Source organism: Anomalospiza imberbis, chromosome 1, assembly GCF_031753505.1.
Source record: "Anomalospiza imberbis isolate Cuckoo-Finch-1a 21T00152 chromosome 1, ASM3175350v1, whole genome shotgun sequence".
Taxonomy (NCBI): Eukaryota; Metazoa; Chordata; class Aves; order Passeriformes; family Viduidae; genus Anomalospiza; species Anomalospiza imberbis.
In genome coordinates, this window is record NC_089681.1 from 9,262,657 (window position 1) to 9,287,835 (window position 25,179).

General features: G+C 37.8%; 1 protein-coding gene across 2 annotated transcripts in view; it reads left to right on the forward strand.

Annotated features, from left to right (window-relative positions):
* ADCY8 (adenylate cyclase 8) overlaps positions 1-25,179 on the forward strand; it is a 118,315-nt gene that overhangs the window by 11,600 nt on the left and 81,536 nt on the right. For both annotated transcript variants that reach the window (XM_068180999.1, XM_068181009.1), the window contains exon 2: positions 19,180-19,329. In XM_068180999.1, the coding sequence (XP_068037100.1) occupies positions 19,180-19,329 (150 nt within the window). The remainder of the gene's footprint in view (positions 1-19,179; positions 19,330-25,179) is intronic.

Here is a 25,179-nt window from a genome sequence, read left to right on the forward strand (position 1 = left end):
ACTGCTGTCAGACTTTTTTGACATTCCAAAATGTAGCCAAATGTCGCTCTGACTGATGCTAGGACAATTTTAATGTTCTCTGAAATCCTGAGCATAATAGCAGTTTGCTGACAACATTCGGAAGAGAAGAATTTATTACATGTATTTAATTTGTGCTAATGGAATTGCTTTTGTCTGCTGTGTTTCATTAGCCACCCGAGAGACTGTAAGAAATACCAGAAGTACACATGAAGTGTTCCTGTTTTCTGTGTGATGGTACAGGATGGTAGGCCTCCATTAATCTTATAATCTCAATAGCTCTTCTTGCTTAGAAACTATTTTTTCAATGACTTATTACTTTCTTCCCTGTAAAAATGTACTTGTGTCTGGTTATTCTTAAGGTACATTTTCTGATGACAACATCTCTTCTTTGCTAACACCGAATGGTAGATTATCTAACACAAGCATTCAGTTACTTCAAATCTAATTGACCATCAAAACAATAAAATGTAAAAGCTTTAAGTACAGAACTCTCCAAGGCAATGTGACTTTGGAGAACAAGTGTAAAAGAATGAAGCTTAACCTGTCAATTATTTTAAACTCAAGAAAAACTCTCATATACATAAAGATTAGTATAAGTTTAAGTTGTTCAATGTCCCTTAGACTTTGTACAAAGATTGTTCAGGTAGTTGCTCTATGCCTCTTCAAGCAGTTAACAGAAATTTGCTGGCCACATTGTTTTCCATGACACCAGAACATGCTAACTTACACACTCAGTTTAAAAATGGTCTGTCCCAGTGAATTTATTAAAGAACAATTCTGATGATGTACAAGAAGGAAGAGGGAGAAGAGAGATCACTTCTGGTTTTCTTCTGCAAAGCTTCTGTAATTTGACTTGACCTAGTCAAATTTTTTAATCTAAAAGTAATATATATATATATATATATATATATATATATATATATATCCAGTAAGATTTCATATTTAAATTTCTAAAGGTTCAGACCACTTAATGAATTTACTTTTTTTTTTTTACTATATAATGCAAATACTCAGCAAAAGTAATGCTGTAAAATTTCATGCTTTAGTCCTTTTATTTGTAACTTAATTTCAGGCTCAGTAATTACATTTGCAAGTCAAAATATTATTTACTATGTCCCTAAAGTTTGTGTATATCTGAAGATGGTTTATAGGTGCAATTTAAAAATGGAAAATATGCACAGCATTAATTAAGAGATGTTTTTTCTAATTAGTATCATTAAACTATAATCTGGAAATCAAACTGTCATATTCTGGCTAACAGCAATATGGATTCAGCAGCTGCAGATTTTAAGAGAGCTTGAAAGGTGTTTAGTCAAAGCTTAGTACCCTTTACTACAGAATGACAATTCAAGGAATCTCAGACAAGGAAAAACGAAAATGCTAGAGCATCCTAAAAATAAGGAAATAATTAAAAATCCAAATCATAAACACATAAATACACAGAAAAAACCCACAGATTTTCTTGCAGACTTCGGACAAAACTTGCTGTCTCCAAAACATGGAAGGATAGATAGTCACAGAAATTATTCCCAGGATAGTAATCTGAACTAAAGCCCATTTTTCAAAATGATCTAGGAACTTAAAAATATATCAAGGTAGTGAGGGGAAAATTTCAACACTCCACCAGCTCTGTAAGTCACCTGAGTGATTTTAAGCGTGCCTTGTGGGACTCACAGACCCCACCAAACTCAATAGTTTAATAGTCTTATGTGCAGACAACCCAAAACTGGGAGGAATGACTGATACACCAAATGACTGTGCTGCCACTGTGCTAAGAGGGACCCCAGTGGGCTGGAGATATGGACTGACAGGACCATCACGGAGTCAAAGAATCACAGTATCCTTAAGGTTGGAGAAGATCTCTAAGATCATTGAGTCCAGCGCTCAGTCCATCACTGTTTTCACCACTAAACCATGACCCCAAGTGCCACATCCACTTGCCTTCTCAACAGTCCCAGTGATGGTGACTCCACCATTGCCCTGTGTGGCCTATTCCAATGCCTGATCACCTTTTCAGTAATGAAATTTTTACTAATATCCAATTTAAATCTCTCTGGAAGAACTTGAGGCTATTTCTTATTGTCCTGCCACTTACTACCTAGAGAAGAGACTGACCCACACCTGTCTACACTCTCCTGTGGGGGATTTGTAAAGAGCAATAAGGTGCCCCATGAGCTGTCTGTCCTCCAGGCTGAGCCTCACCAGCTTCCTCAGCTGCTCCTCATCAGACCTGTGCTCCAGACCCTTCCCCAGCTTCATTCAGCAGAAGGGAAATGCAGCATTCTGCACCTAGGAAGGAATAACCCCATGCACCACAACAGACTGGCAGCTCACCAGCTGGAAAGCAGCTCCTGCAGAGAAAGCCCTGGAGAATCTGGTGGACACCAAACCGACCATGAACAAACAGGCTGAAGACCAATGGCCTCCTGTGCTGCCTTAGGCAGTACATTCTCATTGGGTTGAGGGTTGAGGAAGGCAGTCTTTCCCCTTTGTTCAGTGCTCCTGAAACACATCTGGAGTGTCAGCACAGGAGACACATGAGTTAGTCCAGAGAAGGACTATGAGGAGCTGCCAAATGAGGAGCAGCTGAGAGAGCTGGAATGAGAAGGAATGGGGTGTGTTCAGGTTGGAATGAGAAGGAACAGGGGTGTGTGAGGGGTGGTAATCTGATTATTATGTATGAATGGATTACTCTAAAGTAAGGAGACAAAGACAAACTTTTCTCAGCAGTGCCCAGAGACAGGATGATAGTTAATGTGTGTGAACTGAAATGCAGTCAACTCCACTTAAACATAATTTTTTTTTTTTTTTTTTTTTTTTTTTAACTGTAAAAGTGAATGAGCCTATGATAGGTTACCTAGAGATATTGTGAAGTCTTCTTTCTTGGGAATATTCAAAATCTGACTGGACAAGATACTAAGCAGCTTGCAGGTGATCCTGCTTTGCGGAAGATCTGACAATATGATCTCCAGAAGTCCTTTCCAAACTCATTGATTCTGTGATAGCAGTACAGGTATTGCTTCAAGAATGCAGATATAAAGATTTCCTGGGGATCTGGAGGGCAGAACTAACATGGGAACCCAGACTGAACATGGTTACATGGTCATGTGCAAGGCACATCTCCTGTGATCATAGGGTGAGACCTGGTTTACATGCTGTGCCTTCTACACATACTTCAGTCCATTCTAGCCCCAAGTCATAGGAGGGACTTGCCTGCAGGTCTGTATCATAGAATCATGCAATCATTTAGGCTGACAAAGACACTTTGGATCATCAAGTCTAACCACAAACCTAAAACTACAGAGTCTACCACATGTCATCAGCTCTCATTTCTTCATGGGAGTTGTTCTATGAGCTTATCAAAGCCCATAAGGGGTTGCTCAAAGCAGCAACCTTATCTTCCCCATCCCCATTTACAGACATCAAGCACTGCCAGAGCACAAGCTTACAGCAAACATCAGACACGTGCTCACTCCATGCTTCTTTTGGGGAACAATTCTGTCTCCACTTCCTAGATCTTTGTGGTCTTTACAATATTACAGGTGGAAGAATTTGAACAATGTTAGTAATACATGTCTTTCTTTCTACCAGCAAAATATAAATTGCTCTACCAGTACCAACCATTCAATTTCACATGGTGAGATTGCTATGTTAATGTTGAGATGTGTATGTGTGTGTGTGCGTGTGCGCGCGTGTGTGTGTGTGTGTGTGTGTGTACTGTGGTCTCCCTGGGGCTTTCTCAGCAGTCTTAAGTGCCAAAGAAAGCTGGAAGAAGGTTTACCCTCAGGCAGTTGGTCTATCAAAGTTAGACCAATGTTTTGAGCAACAGATATTATCCTTTAAAAAAAAATAAAAGTAGAAACTAAACTCCCAAGAAAGCACCGATGATCTTTAAACATACTGTTTTCAGTCACAGTGGATTCTGCTTATTTTCACTACTTCTCAGGGTAGAGGATTACTCTAAAGGAAAATTAAGAGACAGCTGTGACACCTTTAAAATATGAAAGTGGTCACTACAGAGAGGAAGAAATAAATTGCTCTTTGTTTCATCTATGAGTGATCATGACATGATGGGTTAAATTATTCTAAGGAATAGTTATTCGAAGAATAATAGGAGAAATCTTGAAAAAACAACCTAATAACAATATCTTAAATAGCCTCATTTTGTTTGGAAAGCTTTACCTTGAGGTATAATTAAATAGTTTAGAGAGGCGATTTTTAGGAGTGATTTAGGTAATATTCAGGACCCTGGAGCATGGGTTAAGTGACTTATCAAGGTCCTCTCATGTCCTACTTTCTATAATTAAATGATACTTGCTCCTAATTCTGACTAGGATGCAAAGTGTTCTCACCCCCAGTTTCAAAATAAGTAAACCATTTCATATATATAATAATTGCTGCCCTGAGGCTGATGGATTAGTCTGAATTATTTTCATTTATGCAGCCTGAAATGCCACAGCTTCAGGTATTTATATCTGTGGTTTGCTACAGACATGTTGGATGAAATATTAGCCAATATTGTTGATGGTGCAAGAAAATGACAGAATCTGATTGTCTCTTCCAAGAGAGTAACAACTGGTGGAGAGACTGCATTGCTAATAAAGTAATGCAAACTTTACAGCCAAAAAAACAGAGAAGAGTGAATCTGTTGACTGAATAGGGGCTATTTTTGTCCATTGAAAAGTATATTTTAGGTCATCATCATCTCATTTTACTTCACCTTTAATCTTCCTCATCTTGTATCATTAACCTGGTCTTATTTATTTGTTTTAATGGATATATACACATAAATATATTTAGAGGAGCAGTGTTATTTTAGATTCTTTCTATTATATAAATGTGCATATACCACTTAATTATAAAGAATAAGAATTTTCCTGGTTCTTCCTGCTCTAAGTAAATATTTCAGCAATTGTGTACATTAAAAGATACATCTGAGAAATCTTTTGGACTACAGCTGACTTTAGGACTATTCCTAGATATGTGGTGCACATGAAAAAATTTGAAACAATATAGGAATACACAAGTAAATATAGAGAATAATTAATGCTTGCTGAGTAGCTGGAGCATCATTAAGAGATTGCAAAGTCCTGTCTCTAACTTTGCATCTAAATCAATCCTAAACTCTGGGAATGCTCACAGAACATCTTGTCTCTTGCCAAGTTTCTCCATGTGTGACACCCCCAACAGGTTGATTGGACCTGAGGATGTTTTCTGTCACTGCAGTAACAGAGCTCCTTCCGTAGGGCTGAGCATCCCACTCTGACACCAACAGGGAATCGGGCTTTTACTGTGGAACAGACACAAAATATTTCCTTCCTTCTCCAATAACAAGAAAGGCCTTCATAGCAGACAATTTTAATTCAGAGAACCTGTTGGCTAATGCTCTCTTCAAGGGCAATAAACTCCGACCTTGGCAGGATATTTTAATCCCATTTTTCATGTTGTGAAGGGCGATTCAGTCTTTCAGCAAAATGCTTTCATTTATAGACTAGAAAATCAGTAGTTCTCGTTCAGAGTAATTATGCAGACAACTTTAATGAAATATTTTCAGACAACCATTTCTACTCCTGCCAGACACAGGACTCTCTTTGAAAAATGAGTACTTTGCAAATTATGCTGGATTTTTTTGTTCAAGGGGGAGCATGGTATTAAACACACAGGCAAAACACAGTTACTCTTGTTCTTCTTAGTGGAATTCAGGTGGTAGGTAAAGGTAGGGCATCCTGGGTTTTTCATCATAATAAAAATTTTGAGGATGTGCACATTGACAGTGTATGGACTAGGATGCATTTTCTCCAGAAATGTCTGGATCATCCCATCCAAATGCAGTGGTATTGCTGTGCTCCTGACCTGACTGGCTCCTGAGCTACACCCTCACAATTGTAAGTCCTGCAAATCAGTGATGTCTTGTCATCCAGCAAAGAGTTTTTATTGAATACTGAGGTCAGCAGGAGCTGACACCTCCCAGAGGAGGGATTTTGCAGCTCTGAGTGGCAATGATTCTTCTATTTCAGTTTTCCAGTTGAACTGGGAGGTGAGGAATGCCACATACTTCCCACATGCTGCAGGTGTGTTCTGAAACTTAAATATCTCTATGTAGTCATATTTTCCCTTCTGGGAGCCACCAGACATGTATCAGCCTAAAAAAAGCATTTCCACACCTAAAAGTCTGAGGTTTTCAGAAATGCAGCAGTGTCAGCCATGAGATATCAGCTTTATATCAACAACCAGTGAGTTCAAAATGCTGTCTACATACATGGCTTTAATTGCTTTCAGCACCACACTATCTAAACAAGAAGAAAATAACTTGAACAATGGAGCTTGGCTGGGGCCTTATTTTACTTTAAGAACAGAAAATTTCTCTTTGGTTTTTTTTTTTTTTAAGTTTGAAACAATCTGATCAATGCTAACTGGCTAAGTGGAAGAACTTGTGCAGTAAGAACTGATTTCATCCTTGTAGGGATACCAAAATATTCAAATTGTTATCAGGAAGGAGCCATAAGATTCCTTAGGATATCTGAAATGCTTTGTTTCACATGTTGTGATATCTAACAGATCAAGATAGTTGGAACAGACTGCTTAAAAAACCATCAGCACCAGGATGAATATCTCCATCAAACAGATGGAATTGGGATCAAATGTTAAACTCAATGAAGTGTCTCACCCTGTCATTACCTGTGACCTTTCTCCTTCAACCCTTTCATAATTTAACTACTAGAACTGTCTGGCTTTCAAAAAATATTAACCAGTTGGAAGACCGGTCTATGGTTTTCATTTTTAAAGCTCAGAAGTATGTTCTTTCACCTGCCTGAAATTCCAGGAAGAAATCAACTTTATCAGCTAATTCTTGGCTAAAATTATGAAATGGTTTTTGTGCCACAAAACACAGTGTCATCAGCCTTGGTATTCATATACCAGCATGTCCAAAACCAGGTGCTTTCTTTTCAAGCACTGCTCTGCTTGAGTGCTCCTAAGAGCACAATATTTACATATCCTGACTACAGCGATGTTGACTTAAATATTAAATCTGTGAGCTAAATACTCACTAAAACCAAACACTGCTTTGCTCAAAAAAATTTTCTTTTGAAGACAATCATCTTCTGCGTGAGCAGGTAAAGACTGACCTTGCTGCTGAGTGGGAAAGGAAACCCCCCTGAGTGGGTTCCTTTAAACAACCCAAACTGCAAAAATGTCCATATCATTCATGGCTGTGCATTGCATCAAACCCTGTACACAGCTGTCATTATGTAAATAATCTGAGGGGCTTCTCTTGTTAGTTTATGTCCATCAAGTTTTAACAGTCTCCAGCAGCATTCCTTGTATCAGCAGGATTCATTATTCAACATCAGAGACAGAGGTTGTTTTGCTTTGTGTCATTTATTTAATATTCCACAAACAGTCCAGATTCTGTTTCTCATGCTTATACAAGCAGGGAGAACAAAGGCATGGCTTGTATTGTCAGGCAAGGAGAATTTGGCTCACGGTAAATATCAGGGTTTGAAGTTAATCCCATCCTTGTTTTAAACCAGAATAAGCCACTGCCTTCAAAGGAATTAGTCCTAAATCACACCACTGTCAGTGCAAAATGAATCCTGCACTATGTGTCTCCTCTGCTAGCAAAGTGTCAGGAGAAGCCTAATCCTTCATTATTTGTCTCTGGTATATTTTGTCAGCCAAGGACTGAATCAACTCTTTCCCACAGCACTCTCTGTACTTTTGATGTCAGTTTGACTTCTTCTAGCTCACCACACTGAAGCATTCACCATGACTAATAGCAGAACAACACCCACAGGTTTCACAAAGGAAAATGTTTGTCCTCGCCTAACTCTCTGAGATAAAGTTTTAATCCAGCAGGTCTGGAATGTTGTAACCTCTCATGGCTTTTGTCTGGTACATTTCCATTTGCTCCCATGTCCTTTCCCTATTTTCTGTCCAGGATATCCCCTAAATGATAGTTTAAAAAGCTTGAGATAAAGCAGATTTTAAAAGAAATATCAAATAACATTAGATATCAATAAAATTTCTGTTTAACCTTGTGTGACTCATGTAGTCTGCTGTGCCTAAGACATCTTCAGTTCAGCCCTGGAGGGCAAAGATTTCTGGGCCCTATTACAAATCCCCAGCCATCCTAAAGTTTTCCTTGCAAGTTCATCCAAATCTTCATGGGCTCTCCATTTCCTGAAGTCTCCCAAGGCCTTAGTACTGGTTCTCATTGTGGTTAAGGATGCCTGAAATTCTGTGTACACTGAAGTCAGACTACAACTACTTCTTTTAATATCCCCAAGATTTCTCTGAAGGAAGTGTAAGTCTCATGTTTACAGCTCAACAGGGACAGCTAAGAAAATAGATGTTTGGGGCTTTTTTTGTTTTGGGGTTTTTCAATGTTTTGCTAGGAAAGGACTCTAAAAATAGAATTGTTGAGTTCTGTCTTTTCCTGGTTTTCAGATCATCACAGTCAGCAACAAAAGGAGATACCGAGGGAAAAAATAAAGACAGGAATATCAATTTCTTTTATTGGCGCTTTCTGGTCACTTTTCAAAAAAACAATTTTAAGTGGAAGCAGAGCAGCCATGATGAGAAATTTGGAAGGAGAAGGTATTTTCCATATCATTTCTGGTCTAGCAAAGATAAAACCTGACCTGGGGACTCTAAGTTGATTCTTGCTGTGTCACGTATCAATCAATCAGCTGTAAATTCAATGGGCAAACTCCATCACCAATGACACCCATACAAAATGGCAGCCACTTACATGTGAAACTGTGAGGAAAATGTGGCCTTGAGATTGGCCTGCTGTAAAAAATGCTAATAATGAAGTGCAAAGAACATTTGCGTCCTTCACTGTTTTGGCTTTTTTTCTTTTTTTTTTCTTTTTTTTTTTTTTTTGTGAATAGTTTGAAAAAAGAACAGCTGTAAGGGATAGTTTGTTTGCCAGCAGGAATCGCTGATTAACACACACAGGTAATTATTAGAGCTTCCCATCAGAATACAAGCAGTTTTTGAAGGCTTGTTTGGGAAAGTACACTCAACACTGTGATATCCCTCATGTATTTTTCATTAGCAGTATTCTCAGTACTGTTGCAGTTAAATCAATTCACTTTTTAATAGGTATTAGCCTCACTCTGACACAGACTAGAGTGGATTTCATAAGGTTGTCTATTTCTTGATAAAGAGTTCAAGAGTAATTTCAGATCATTACATTTTGCTAGTACTTTATTTTTTCCACTGTAATATCATAACGAAAAAATGGGTTGCAGAATCTTGCTTCTTTCTTTGTCCTATGGATACTTGTTAATACAGAGGAAAATATATGCAACCTGGCCTAACATAACTAGGAAGAATAATGAAAAGCTTCTCTTGTTGTTAGAGCTCTGTAGAATGCACCAGGGTAGGGTCACCTGCACAAAAACTACGACAATTGCCAGTTTCAGTGGGAAGAGCCATGGAGTATGTTCTGCAGGTAATTTCTGGGACATGAATACAATTCATCAGATGAAAAGAGCAATGAGGTATGCCAGAAAAGAGGAACGGCTGTCAGCTCTACAAATATAATTATTGGTGGTCACATGTTTTGCCACCTTACTTTGGATAAGAGCCATTATCCAGAGCAATAAAAACAGCTGTGCAGAGGAACACCCCAAAAATACTTAGCAGAAGCGCACACTACATAATTAATTTCTCCTTAAAATGTAGTGAAACTCTTTCCAACGTTGTAAAACAGCTTTGTTGTGTTGTTTTTTTTTTCCTCCAGTACTCCTTGGAGGTTGTATCATCTAATTAGGGAACTACTAGAAATTCTTCTGCTTTGGCTATCTGATATTGACTTAGGTAAAACTATTGCAATAATTTGAATAAAATTTCCAGAAGTGGCTTTCACTTCAGGCATCCTAGTTTTAGGTTGTCTAGGCTCATCCTAAGCTCAGGGATGATTGCAGACTTTTCCAGACGAAGTGTCAGCTGGAATTTTTTTTCAGTGAGATGATGTTTGATGCTTGGTTCTAAAATACTGGTACATTTCTACTGGGAGACAGTTATTTACAACTCAGATACCACACATGTAATGCAAGGGGAAAATTTAATATTTTGTAAGGGTTCTTTCCAAAAAACCCAGAGGTATTATTTTTAATCCTCAATATCAAGGAAGTCATGGGTGTACTTCCACATTACAGATTAATTTCTTATAAATCTTTGTTTAGATGTCATAACTTTCAGTTGGAGTAATTTATTTCTCAAGCAGCTTTAAATGGAATGTGGCTCCTTTTTGAACATAATTATGTTGATATTTGTTTTGAACAGTAAATATGCAGCTTGTAAGGGAGAGCAGCTTCTTCATAAAGTCATAGAATATCCTGAGTTGGAAGGGACCTTCAAGGACCATTGAAGTTCAGTTCCTTGCACTGCACAGGAATACTCACACAGTCACACCATGTGCCTGAGAACATTGTCCAAATTCTCATTCAGCTCTGTCAGGCTTGAGGCTGTGACCACTTCTCTGGAGAGCCAGTTCCAGGGCCCAAACACCTTCTGAGTGAACAACCTTTTCCTAATATCCAACCTGGACCTCCCCTGGCACAACTTCAGGCCATTCCCTTGAGTGTTGTCACTGGTCAGGAGAGTGATGAGATCAGTGCCTGACACTCCACTTCCACTCGTGAGGAAACTGCGGACTATGAAGACATCTCCCCTCAGTCCCCTTAAGTAACTTCAGCTGCTCCTCATATGTCTTCCTCTCTAGGTCCCTCACCATCTTCATAACCTCCCTTTGAACATTTTCTAATAGCTTTATATGTTTCTAATATCTCTGGTGCCCAAAACACAGGACTTGAGGAGAGGCTGCTGCAGTGCAGAGCAGAGCAGGACAATCCCCTCCCTTGCCCAGCTGACAATGCTGTGCCTGATGCCCCTCAGGACACTCTTGGCCGTCCTGGCTGCCAGGACACCTCTGACTTATGTTCAACTTGCCATCAACCAGGATCCCCAGGTCCCTTTCCACAGCCCAGTCCCAGGTGCAGATTCCAGTAGTTGTTTTTGTTGAAGTTCATACAGCTGATGATTGCCCAGATGTTTCACATGTCCAGGTCTTTCTGCCTTCAAGAGATCAAAAGTTCCTCCCAATTTGTTGTCACAGGCAATAGAAAAGTATAGGGGAAATTTCAGAGTCAGACAGAGCTTCATGAATCTGAAATGTGGAAGTGTAAGTGTGCAGGAAGAGAAACAGCTGCTTTGCACTCCCCTCTGAGCAATGAACTGGGAAATACTATCTCTTTGTTTCCTAATTTTCCCTGACTGCCACAGTCTGCTTCCAGTGTTCTCTACGGCACAGGATGTTGTTCTGTGCCTTAGTTTTTGCTGGGTGGTTTTTTTGTTTTTTTTTTTTTTTTTTTTTTTTGTTTTTGTTTTTGTTTTTGTTTTTTTTTGTGTGTGTTGTTACAGGATCTACTCCTGGTTAGACAGCACAGGTAATTTAAAGTATTAAGTATTTCTGTAGTACATGTGCTGTGGTTTCAAGGTCACATATATTTGGAGAAGAGAAGAGATTCCTGTCTGAGCCCTTTATGTTGACTTATAAACACACCAAAGTGATGTTTTTTGTCAATGAAATAATTATGTCTGGAATATTTGTCTTTAGATTTCTCCTTGTAATTGCCCTGCAATACAACTATCTCAAAGTAGAGGAAAAAGATACCTAACTAACACACAGAAAACACTAAATGGAGAAAGTTATTCATGTCAAAAAGATACGATTTTTTTTTCTAAATGGGAACGTTTTAAATATCTGGAGGTGACAGCATTCTGTATAGAAAATGATGACAAAAGGGTGCTGTGCTGCTCAGTGAACTGGAGATGTGATCACCAGATTTCATTGCATAGTTCAGGATCAGTTCCTAGTAAGTGTCAGAGAGTTTAGCTAAATACCTTATAGCCATGGGAAAGAGTTTCTAAAAGGTGAAAGTCATTTTCCCATCCCTGTTCATTCCCCTCTATGCATGGGCTATGACCCTGCCACTGACATTGTCCCAGTCATGTCTTGTCATTTTAACATCTACAAAAAGAAAAGTACAAAAAAAGATTATCCAAAGTCCCAGAATATATTTATTTTATTATTGAAATTATTCCTGAACTCTAAATTTTAGACAAACTCAACGGGACTAGGAGGAGATATGTTGAAACTTTGAGGCTGCTTGATGGCACTAGCAGGGTTATGTATTTGTTTGACTGCCTCTGCACCCCTCAGTTATGTCAGTCTTTTTGTGTCTGCTATGATATATGATATTCTTATGATATTTTATGATTGATATAATTTTCTTGGAAGATATCTTGTATCACACCATGTTGCAAAAGTTTAGGCATAGTTGGTAGCTGACTTACCAAATTTGTGTGGCTTTAGATATTTATAAGCAACTTAATCAGACAATCAATTTTCTACATTTCTAATTAATGCAATGGGAGGAAGAACAAAAAAGGATACAGCTATTTTTTCTAATAACAACTCACACTCCTGAATATTAAAGATACATATTTTCACATACTATTTTGAACTGGAACAATTGATTGTATGCAAATATGTAGCTGTTAAGAGGGAAAACAGTTTTTGTTTCCTAAATCACTAACAGGTCAAAAATTCATGTTAGGATATTCTGCAACAGGATGGAGAAAACTTTGTCTGAAACCAATTGTTTTCATTGAAGGTAGCATAATAGTTTCTTGTGGTACACCCTATGATTTGATAGCGCCAACCTGCTTGCAGGCTGCACATTTCATGCACCTTTGAGGCCAGACTGTTCCTAAGCCCGCGGTGAAGTCCTCTAATGACAGCTCTGGTAGTAGAAAGATCAGGCCTCTTAAAAGGTCTTAGCTCTCCTAGAGGCACAAATAAGATCAGAGTCTTTGAAGAATCAGCCAGTGCTCCTATGGGAGTTGTACACAGCTGAACCACAACATTCTGTTCTAAACATGAGATCAGATGGTGACACTGGTACAAATGGCTTCTTTCACATGTAGCAAATCAAGGGTGGGTGGGGTAAAGCTGTTCTTAGCTATCATAGTCTGTGCTTGTCTAACTTTACAATAAATAAACATTATGCTAATCGCCATCCCTGTCTTCCCAGGGGTGTGGTATATTTCCGTCTTTCAGTAAAGTACCCATATGTAGATCTGATTAAAGAGTAGCACTCACTCCAGCTGTGAGTAGGAGTTAAACATCTGTTGTACTTATGCATTGGAAAATAGAGAGGATCAGGAACAGCTGAGTTTTCTGGAAAGTCGTGGCAGCAGTTTGGGTACCTTTGTGTGCCAGATTAGTTTCCAATAAAAGTTAGAGAAGAAACACCCCCAAACTAAAACAAACAAAATTATCACAGCCAGGGGAATTTAGCAGTTAGACCCAGGAGAAGTCAGAATGAGTGAACCTTAAGAATAAAAACACTCTTTACAAGGTGATTTAACAATAAAGAAGCAATGATTTCCGTTTAATGAGTTGGCAGCAGTGCCAGCTATGAATGTTCACATGCTTCCCCTTCCTGTGGAGGCTGTGCTGTGAACTTAATCAGACAATTGCTCTAGATATGGCCAACAACAAATGTTTGTTTTTTAAGTTGGCTAAGTTCCCTGATATAGCTCACAGTATGGTCCCACAAATAATTGATCTGGCACAGCAAAGGGGAAGCTGTACTGAGGGATCAAGGTGGGCATAAGGCAGTACAGAGAAACAGGTACTTGCTAGTTTCTCTGCCAAGAGCTTTGATTCATAAAATCATACTCTCAGTGGGAGAGAGAGGCTTGCTGCAGCCCAGCAGTGAGAGAGCTGTAGAGTCTGTGCTGCCAGATGTTCCTATTTTAGAAAAAGTAGAGCATTTAGGTCTTCTTGTGCAACTCTCAGTCCATTCCTGGTGATAAATTCTTATAAGAGCATTTATTTCCCCTCAAATAACCCAAGCAAGACAGTGATCGAGAAGGAAGAGAGCGTTTTCTGAGACATTTTAATTACAAAAAACAACCTCATGGTGAATTTCTATTTTTAGTTAAACAACTAATGAAGAATCAAAATGCTACTCCAAACTCAGTTATCCAATAATAATTACCATAGCAACCCATTCTTTATGTGGCACATGCTGAAAACACTCTCTAAGAAACACAAGTTTACTTTCCCTGTTTTTCCAAAATAGACAAGAAATACTCTAATCTATTTCTAAAGCCCTGAGAATGTCTAGCTGGAGATTACATTGAAAACCACTTTACTTCTCACATGTGTTTGAGTGACATCAATCCCGACACTGCTCTGTTTCTACATGGCAGGAAAAATGGTCTGCTGAAGAGGTTAATAATGGTTTTTTTTCTGCTAAACATTCTAGAGTGCATTTCTGCACTTGAGGTAGTAACACACAAGTTCACAGTCCTTCTGGATTTCAGAGTAATTTCAGCTTTCTCTCCTCTGCCTCCCCTGTGCTTTCCCTGTGGATGTATGCTGTTGTTGTCTCAACTTCATGATGAAGATTGCCTGCATCAGTTACAGTTTTTTAGGGGCCATCTATCAATCAACATATTTCCAATCCATTTGGTTTGTTGAATGTTCATAAATATCCACTTTTCCTCCGGTTATGTGTTCTTTGGAAGTGCGGAACTCAGCCAATCACTATGCACTCCATAAATGTCTGTTAATGGCTGGTCTTATGGCTCCAAAATCCCTGATGGGCAGCTGCATGTTTCAAAAAGGGAAATCATGGTAAAAATAAACCACAGTTCAGTTATGATTTTTGAAGTCTTGAAACTTCTGACATTTGCCAAACCTTCTTTAACTTGCTTCCAGTTATTCATAAGCTCACAGGATTCTGTGTAAACTCCTAAGGAAGGCCAACTCAATTAGGTGCTCTTAATAGCAGAAATGCCTAAAAATTGTTGTGCTTAGTCCAGTATCTCACCTGTACCCTTCTGAACTTCCAGCTTCCTGAACTAGATTCAACTCTGCCTTGAAAACTGTCTGTAGCTGATTACCTACCACTTAACAACAGATACAGGAGTTATTTTGCCATCTTTTCAATTAATTTTCCTTTTCCTGTTCTCTTGCATTACTATATTGTACCTGCTTTGATTATCACTTCTTCCTGATGAGCCATGTTTGGTACCTTTTAATTGTTTCTTTGAAACCTGGTGTTTCCCAGATCAACTCAAAATGTTTCCTTGGTTTCAGCTGTCTTAGCAAAGCCTTTTTTATATGAGTGACAGATAAAAATTATGTTACTTCAGTCAATGTGTTCTGTCAAATTTAAACTAAGCTTACTTGTCTGACATGCATCCTCTCCTTTCATATCCTTTGGTTTTTGCTAGTTTTCATAATGATTTTGCTAAGGGTTCTGAGGTGCCTGTATGGAGGACACTTCAGAAGTGATAATTTATTTGACAAGTGATTTCTATGTGAACTAAGTTTTTAATCACCTCCTAAAAGAAATGAAGAGCAGAGTTTTGGAGCAAGAATTTTAATGGCTTCTTCTTCTTGGGCACCTCACTTCCAAAGGGTCATTGAGGTGCTAGAGCATGTCCAAAGGAGGGCAATGAAACTGGTGAACAGTCTGGAAAACATGTCCTGTGAGGAGTGGCTCAGAGAACAGGGCTTGTTTGATCTGGAGAAGGGGACACTCAGGGGGACCTCACTGATTTATACAACTACATGAGAGGAAGTTTTAGTGAGGTGGGTGTCAGTCTCTTCTGCCATGTCTCAAGTGAAAAGACAAAAGGAAATGGTCTTAAATTGTGCCAGGATTAGATATTAGAAACAAAATTCTCTCTGAGAGAGTAGTCAGGCATTGAAATAAGTTGACCAAGGAGGCAGTGGAGTCTGGAATTAATCAAGAGGCATCTAATTGTGGAACCTTGGATGTTATTTAAGGGTGATTATGGTGCTGTTGGGTTGATGCTTGAAATTACTTACCTTGAAGGTCTATTCCAGCCTTGATGACTCTGTGATTCTGTGATTCTACTGCCTCAGTGACCTTGTTAAGTGACTTCCTTTAGCTCTGTTCATCCTGTTATGTGATTATGTGTAAGTACAGGTTCAGTAGGACAGTGACGATCCTGTTACAGAGATAGTCACAAGCAGCGTGGTGAAGGGTACCTTCTTTGCATTTTTTAAATATTCAAGAAGCAGACCTCATCAGAGCCCTATTTAAAATCAAAATACAACACTCATGGCTTTTTAAGATCACTTGCTGTGCTACTACTGTTTATTATTTAAGTACTGTTATTATTTAGACTTATAAATGTTGTGAAAGTATGTTCTTTTTTCACATTATGCCTCAGCTTACCTACAGTGTGAGCATTGATTATTTTCAGGTCAGTCAAAAAGAATGAAACTCTGTACTTCTTCGAAAACAGAGTCTGCCCTGGCTTGTAGCCTTGATAGGTTGTAGAAAATCCTCCGAGACTTCTGGAATTTTCCCCAGTAAGCTCTAGAAAAAAAGGAGCAGCAAGTAAAGACTCAAGTCTTATATGTCTTTTTTATTATTTTATTGACAAGAGCCCCAGATTAGTATGCCTTGCAAGTCAAAGTGCTTTACTCTTTGGAATGGTTTCAAACAGACTACCATGCGTCAGGAAAGCCGATTCTGCCCCTGCATAAGCTGTTGTTTTACCTGTAACATGTTTTCCATTATTCCCTTTGTCCAAATCAAATTAGGTACTCATGAAATCTAATTGAAAGCCAAATTCTAGTGCATTTGCTCTAAGGAGATCTGCTGAAGTGAGTGGAACAAGTCCTAAGCATTAGCAGAGATGGGTGACTGAACTGGGCTCATAAGGAAATTGCAAATGAATTTGCAAGCAAAGGAGGCCAACTTGTCACTGCTTTCACTGTTGAAATGCACTTTTCAAATGTTCTGGAGGGATTTTCTTCTTTTACACCCTGTACTCTAACCTTCCTTACACGTGTGAAAATACATTCCAGGTCAGAGTTAAAGTCAGTCAAAAAGGTTTGAAAAGTTGACTCCTCCAACATTCCGCAGCTGATTTCAGTTGTCCTGCTGAATAATTCAGTTCTGAACTAGTTCTGATTGAGAGTCTCAATCTCATGTCAGCTCATCATACACCTCTTAGTAGCTTGCACCAGAAGGAGTTATTTCATAGAAAAATTACTGCCTTCTCTGATTTATCTTGGAGCAAAGGCAGAGAGTGTCTGGGGGAAGCTGGCTGGTCCAGGGCAAAATGTCTCCAGTAAAACAGTGTATAGTAAAGAACAGGAAAAAAGCAGAAAGCACAAAGAGAGAATAGTGATACATACAGAGCGAGTAAAGAATCTCAATTTCCTCCCATTTAAAAAGTAAAAGTAAGGGGTCATGTTTTAAGACAGTAAAATCGAGAACAGTGATGAGCAAATTAATTGGAAATGGTTTCTCAATGTTTATAAACATGATGCAACACTTACAGAAATGATGAAACTGTGAACTAAAGGAAACAACAGGAAACATTTTTATCACAAAGGACCTAATTAAATTGTAAAAAAATCTTTAATATTGAGTGACATAGGAGCCAAATGCACTATTAACTTGATAAAGGCATAAGGAAAAGTTGTGCAGGTGCACTGAGTATGCCACCTCCAGCTTAGAGGATCCTGGAAGACAGAGACATGCAAGGATCATGCTAATCATGCCTTACTTCTCACAAGCCCTGTCTAGACATCTACTTCTGGAAAAGGTTAAACAAAACTTCATCTGGAGCCAGGATATTCATTATTATTTAATCATGGCACATAAATTGCAAATTAATTCCCTGTATTATAGTAGAACAATACTCCAGACTCAGAAATATGGGAATATATAAAGCTGAAGTTTCTGCTAGATACTTTTGGTCTGATATCAGATCTCACTTTGAAACCCACATGACTGTGGGGAGTGAGTCCTGCAGATCTGAGTCAAAGCATCACAATGATGCTGAGATCAGGGAGTCCTCTATTAGGACAGACAACACTTGGATTTTAGGAAAACTGATTATTAGATGATAGTAAGAAAATTCAGTGTCTATCCCAAAATGTTCAGCAATCACAGATTGCTGGAGTGTCCAAGACTGTTTTGACAAAACATCACTGAATTCTTGCTGTACTTTGTACACATTATCTACTGTTTTGTCCTACTCCTGCCTGGACAGAGAGAGTATCCTGAATGATGAACACTTGATCTGCCTTGTTGTGGTTGTTCTGGTGTTGTTATGATCTTGTATGTATCACTCATCGTTATCAAAGCCTTTGAAATCCTAACTAATAACAAGGATGAGATATTGGATAAAGGTACCGAGGCTGCAGAATTTTTTCCTGTCTCTAGTGCATTCAAATGTTGCCAGTTTCTTATTCACTTTCCCAACCAATCCTCACTTCAATGGTGTTGATGTGCCCTGCCTTACAAACATGCAGAGCACAGAGAGGTCAATGACAGATAAATAATCCACTGAAATTTACACTGCCCATGGATGCACTCCCATTTGGCTCTCTTGAGTTCATATGGAAGAGGAAGAAGCTGTGACGCAGCTTTTACAAGGAAAAGCAGTACAGCTCTTGCATAGATTTCAGCAAAGTCTGTGTACACAGGCACTAGCTGTGCAAGAATTTGTTTTTCCTTTCAGCTGCCTCTGTTGAATGGTTCAGAATTCAGATTGTGTAAATTTGTGCTTTGGCATCAGCTGAAAATGAATGTATTTTATTTGGTTGATAATAATACAATAAATATTGTCACTGATATTAATAATACAATAACTATTATCAGTGATATTAATTCATAGCTAACTGATATTCTTTGTTTTCCTTAATATGGCTTGCTTCCCAAACTAAAGCCATGAAGCAAATCACAAAGTTTCTCTTGTAGAAGAGGCAGTGCAAAATCAAATTGTTAATTACATTTGTAATCATTCCTGGCTAGAGCTCTGTGAGTCAATTTTTGGAAACATAATTTGTGGTTCAACCAAAGTTTAATGCCCCCAAATACTGCATATCTCATCTTCGAGGCAGAGACAATTTACAAAGTTGATATCTCTACTTAAGATCCAAGACATTCTTTTATGCAAGCTTTCCTAACTGCTATTTTTTGCAGCCCACAAAGCTGTCTTCATCCCTCTTTCATTTTTTAAACAGATATTTTTGCTTCTCCTGTCTAATCAAATCCTGTTTGTTGTTCATTGCAGATTGCAGCTCAGGCAGTGTTATTTATGTGTATGAACACTGCAGGAATCTTCATTAGCTACCTATCAGACAGAGCCCAGCGCCAAGCCTTCCTGGAGACCAGGAGATGCGTGGAAGCCAGGCTGAGACTAGAGACAGAAAACCAACGACAGGTATGGTCGCAGGAAAAACATGCCTATTTTTGTATTAACTGATATTGATAATTGGACAAGACCAGGCTTTTGTAGCCTTGTTGGCTCCAGTGTGGTACCACCTGATTTGTGCAGGTTAAGTGAGTTTTATGCTGTTACTGTGCTGGTGTGGTGTTTATTGAGTTGATGTGGCATCTAAAAGATTTCCCCTAGGAAACAGGATGAATAGAGTAGCTGTTCATTATCCTTTCCCACAGAAGAGGCCATCAAATGAAACAGCACCTGGCAGCTGTTTAAAAATTTCTGCTTTACACAAGAGGATTTAAGTTGGGGAACTTCATGTTTCAGAGTGTTGTAGATATTAAAACTTGTGTTAGTCAAGTGAAAGATACTCCAGAACCATCTGGATGCAATCATGTGCCATGTGTTCTGGGATGGCTCTTCCTGAACAGGAAGGCTGGACCAGATGACACACTGTGGTCCCTTTCAATCTGACTGCTTCTGTGAGTCTTTCAAAACTAAGCAAGTTCATGGAAGTGAACTTTATCTAGGTAGAGCAAATACTAAAACATCCCTTCAGGCTCAGAGATGGATTTTTGCAGCTGCAGCAAAGTATCACTGTTCTGTTTCTCTGTTCTTAAACTCTCGAAAAATCAACCTTTGGCCACTGTGTGCAATAGCATACTGGGTTAGGGGCACTTTTGATCTGAACAGGTATGGTTGATTTTAGGTAATCATCTTTTGTGATCCAAAATAAGTATTGAATAAAAAGAAGTTTGCTGCTTGTTATTTTGCACCAAGGGAGCAGCACCCGTATCGCATATGTTACATTGCTGTATCATTCTAAGATGAATTTAGCCTTTCATTTTGCCCTGCTTTTTAAATATGTATATGACTTCTCAAATTTATTTCATTTGCCCCTTGAAAGTCATGCTCTTACACAGAGTTCTAGGAAGATGTCCTATTCTGCACTTTAATGACTCAGTACACATGACTGTGTTGAGTAATGCCAGGTGTCTCTGCCAGAACATCTCTTCAGCCATTGCTGACTGAAAGGACTTTGAGGGATATTATCTAGGATGCTCTGTTCTTTTTTTAACTGCAGGATCATATTTTCATGCCTTTTGGGGATTTTGGACTATTTGGGATTTTTGGGTATTTGGGGTTTTTGCCTTTTCCTTCTTGTCTTATTTTTCATAAACCATGATTTTGTAAGCTTTACTTTGACCATAGTTTTCTAGAGTTCATTGTAAAAAACTTTATATCACTAACAAAAGTTTTCCTTGTTCCATATTATTCTGAGGTTTTCCCATTAGAATTATTTTATCCATTCATGTAAAATGAAGGTAGTGCAAAGAAGAATATTTTGAGAAATCCAATTTTGCTGAACTTGTATTATCTAATAGGAAAATGAAAACAGATAGGTTCCATTTGGGTGGGCAGATTTTTTTTCTTTTTTCTTTTTTTTTGAGGGCAGAAGTAGTGACTGGATCATAAATATTTGTTTTTGTTAAGTCAGGTTGAACTGTGAATTTTGTCTTGGGCCCTTTTTTTGCAAGGTTTCGGGGCTGTGTTGTTCCCTGAGGGCAGAACTTCTTGGAGTGTTACCTCACTACAGCTGAGATTCAGCTATAACCAAAGTAGTGTGTCACAGGCATCATATGACTGGAAATGCATAAGGGGAAATGTCCTTGGGCCAAGGAAAATACCTACAGGAGAAAAATACAGACAAAATGACATCATCAAATGAAAGATCTCTTCTGAAACTTAATTTATAATAAACTAGCTCAAAATGTTGAAATATTATTTTATGAAATAAAAACAAAAAAATTTGAAATATTTCTGATTAATTTTCTTTTTCTAATTTTGCTATTATGCACACCGTTATATATGAAAATATTTCAGAAACTTTTCAGCTTTTCATTTGTATTTGGAATAACAGCATTAAAAATATTCCAATACTGGAACATCTTGAGGAAGGGAGAGACTGTTTCCCTCAGCATTCTTTTTTTTCCCTTTGTTTCTGGGGTAACATCTCATTAACAAAATTTTTAAACCTATCTGCTTTAAGAAGACTGACAAGGTCACATTTTAGGTGACCACTTTTTTTAGCAGCTTGCTCATGCTCACTTAATGAGTACACAGGCAGTAATTCAGTGGCTGCTAGCATTTTCCATCTTGAGGACAAATATTGCATGATAAATGGTATCTGTAGTTCAGATTAATGTAAAAAAACTTATTGCCTGTTAATGCACATCAAATTTTAAAAAGTAAAGATTAAAGTTTACTAAATTATTTCCATTACTTTAATTTCCTATGAAGGGGGGAAAAAAGGTGGAAAAGGAGTGTGCAAGATGGTAGTTGTGATGTGGCTTCTAAAAATTTCTAGAAATATTGTTGCTGAACAAAAATTTGCAGGGAAAATAGAGGAATAATTATTTGTGTCATTCTTCCAGACAATAATTCCAGGCATTCCAAATTTATTCCACTTCATTTTACTTTCCCTTCACTTGCCATAAGCTGTTTAAACTAAAGGATACTTACAGTAAGGGCAAGGTCTTTGTTTCTTTCAGTGGTGGTACTGCTAATTTTATAGTAGTGGATGACTTAATTTAAATCTCTTGAGGCTTCTTTCATACCCACATGTCTTCTGCTTCTTAAACTGAAAGTAATAGAAAATTAAAATTTATTGACATGTTGTATGTATGGCATGTCATATGTAGTGTGACAGCTCGCCAGAAAGATCCTGTAAGGCCTGTTTTTTATTTTACTTAAAGTAAAAAACTTACTTCTTTACTTTATTTAAATCAGAAGACTAGTAAAATTAAAGTAAGAACAAAACAACATAAGTTTTAAACTACAACAAGGAGTGGTATGCTTGTCCATAAACAATTACAGAACGTGGCTCCAATTTTATGTAATCATGGAAGTTATATAAATGCTTCAGATATATTTCTATTCATTACTGTGTATTGTTAAAACCAAGAAATTAAGTTTCTGCTCTCCCAAAATGACTCTTCCAATGTCTCAATATCCCTTGGATTCATAATCTCTAATTATCTGTCATTCTAATAACGATAGATGCTACTGCTCTCATTATGTAGTATTGTGCAATGCCTAAAAGAGGCAGTCATGGAAAGTCACCCAATTGTGAGACAAACATTTTATGAACTGTGTTTTAGAGAAAAGCAAGAGGTACCATTAGAAATGTGGAGGTGTATAAGGAAACAATAATGGTCACAAGGAAGAATCTCTCATTGTCAGAGGTTTTTAAGGATCCTCTAATGAGTATATGAAGATTTTCTGGAATACAAATATAAACTTTCTACTGTGTCAGCTTCTGCGGCTGATGAAAAACAAGAGGTTTTTCTATATTTCCTGATATATTTCATGTATATAAGCTGACTTTTTTTTCAGTGAAAGCAGCTTCATTTATTCACTTGCAACCATTGCATAGGGAGGGATGAAAATAGGAGGTGAAATCACCAAATTCCCACTAGGGATGAAAAAACATTTTTGTTGTTCTTCATGTTCCTCTAACCTGAAATTTGGATGTCATGTGTTTTCCAGATGCTATTATCTTCCAGCAGTGTCTCCCATTGTGGGTTTTCAGGGTTCAAGAATCACTTGAGCTATTTCATTTTTGCTGTGAAGCTTTCCAGTTTGACAGTCAAAGCCATTGTGTTGTTCAGAAATGTCTTGGCCTGTGGTCTCTGTAAATCTGAATTAGCTCCATAGGCTCATTTTCCACTGAAAATATCTTCAGGTATAAATTCAGCTTTTACACCAATTGCAATTCATTCAGTGACTGTACAGGAAGGAAGAGAATGCAGTGCAGACCTGGATGATGCAAAAGACTTTATGGAGCATGGCTGATCCAGGGCAACCTGACTCCAGTTTTGAAGTGACTCAGTTTCCAGTGTCTGTTTCCAAAAGGCTATACACAATAAAGCTTCTACATCTTTTTTCATTCTGCCTCCCCATCCCCATTTACTCTCAGACTTGTAGACAAAATTTTCTGAAGTGTTTCAGAAAGTCAGGATTTTCAGCTGTATTTTAAGATCATCAAGGATCTGATTTTCTATTGTTACCCTTTTGTTTTTAAACACCCGGGGTATTTAGAAGTACATATTAGCATTTTCAATTGCATTGAATTTCCTAACTCTAATTACTCTATTATGAAAATGAACAGCGGTGTGGCTACAAAGGAGAATTACTCCAGCATTCATTGCTAATGATGTTTATGCACTCACCTGTATGGTATTATCTGTGTGACTCCATTTGGAAATCCCAGCACCCTGTGAAACTAAGGGAACATCTGTGTCTACTTATTTCCTAATTTTCTTTAAAAACCTAAAATTTTTGTGCAAATCTAAAACATTTCAGAACTTGACATAGTTAAAGGAGTTGATGAGTACCAGAAAGACTTTATCATCAAAAGATGAAAATATCAGAGAAGCAAGCTGCAGGAGGCAGCACAGACAAATGTGTTGTAAAACCATCCTCTGTTTAGCAGTTATTGATAGAATAATGAATTTAAATATTTTCTAATTAATGTGGTTAGCAGCATGTTCTTAAGAGATATATTTTTATCAAGCATCCAAATATGGCCATCAAAAATGTCCTCTGATTTTGTTTTCAAAACATTGCAAATATGAATAAAAAACAAACACAAGGCTACTTAGTTTTCATAAATCCATTTTATACCAACAATATCATAACTTGCTACCACCTGTTTGAAATTTTAATACTTTCATTTGATATCAAAAATGTTGAGAACCAGTGCTATAGTTTGTTAATGAACACTTTAAAGACACTGTCTTTGTTTTTAGCTTGATTTTGTTGTAAAGACACAGCAGGTAATTCTGCTTTCATCATATCTGGGCAATGAAAACAGATAGTCTAACTCACTTTCTTAATTAGCTACTGAAAACCCTTCAAAACCAATGAGTATGTAATTTCCCTCATTGTGAAAATGCTGTGAAATTTCCTTAATGAAGAGCAGAAACCTGCACTAAATTTCTTTCTCATTTCTATTTCTCAGGATACAAAATCCCTGAGTTTTAAATGAATGACATATTAAATCTAGACACATATTGAAATGATGGCTCTATGTAGAATTGCATTCAATATATATTAGGTGTCCTGACCTGCTCTTTCTCCAGTCTTTACTTGAAATTTGCATAACATCTTAAACCCTGAAATACTACAATTTAATTATAAAGAGTGTCTCAGATAACTTTGTCATGCTGCCTTTTCCTACACCCCACATACATATGTCAAGTTATACATATCTGAAAACAATTATTGTGTAGTGAAGTCAGGAATATTGTTGTATGAATAAAACTGGTGCAGGAATATTTGACTAACTGAAGCTGCAAATGAAGCCTTAAAAGGATTATACAGGGAAAATCACAAAAGTTAAATAGCCATACTTATTATAGCCAGAAGACTATAAAAATCAGTCCAGCCCTTACCCCTTCTCTTGTAATAAGATCACAACATTGCAGGACAGCTATTCACAGAAAAGGCATTTAGACATAATTAGAAACTTCTCTGGTGTCATGGCCATACTTCAACTCCCTATCCAAGACTGCTGTAGACCAAAGAGACTAATGAACTTTGAACAAAGCAATAGGAAAACATGCATGGGAAGCTGTTTTTAAGATAAACAAAGTTGTTAAACTGTATCTTACTCACATGAATAACCTGGGGTCTGGACTAATGTTCAGAAAACCCAACATATATCCTCTCTGAAACATTTTGTTTGCATTATTTCTAGTAGATTTAGAGCACCTAATAACATTTTATACAGAAGTCCTTTGAGATCAGAGGGGAAAAACAGTCCATATCTGTTTGACTCTTACATTC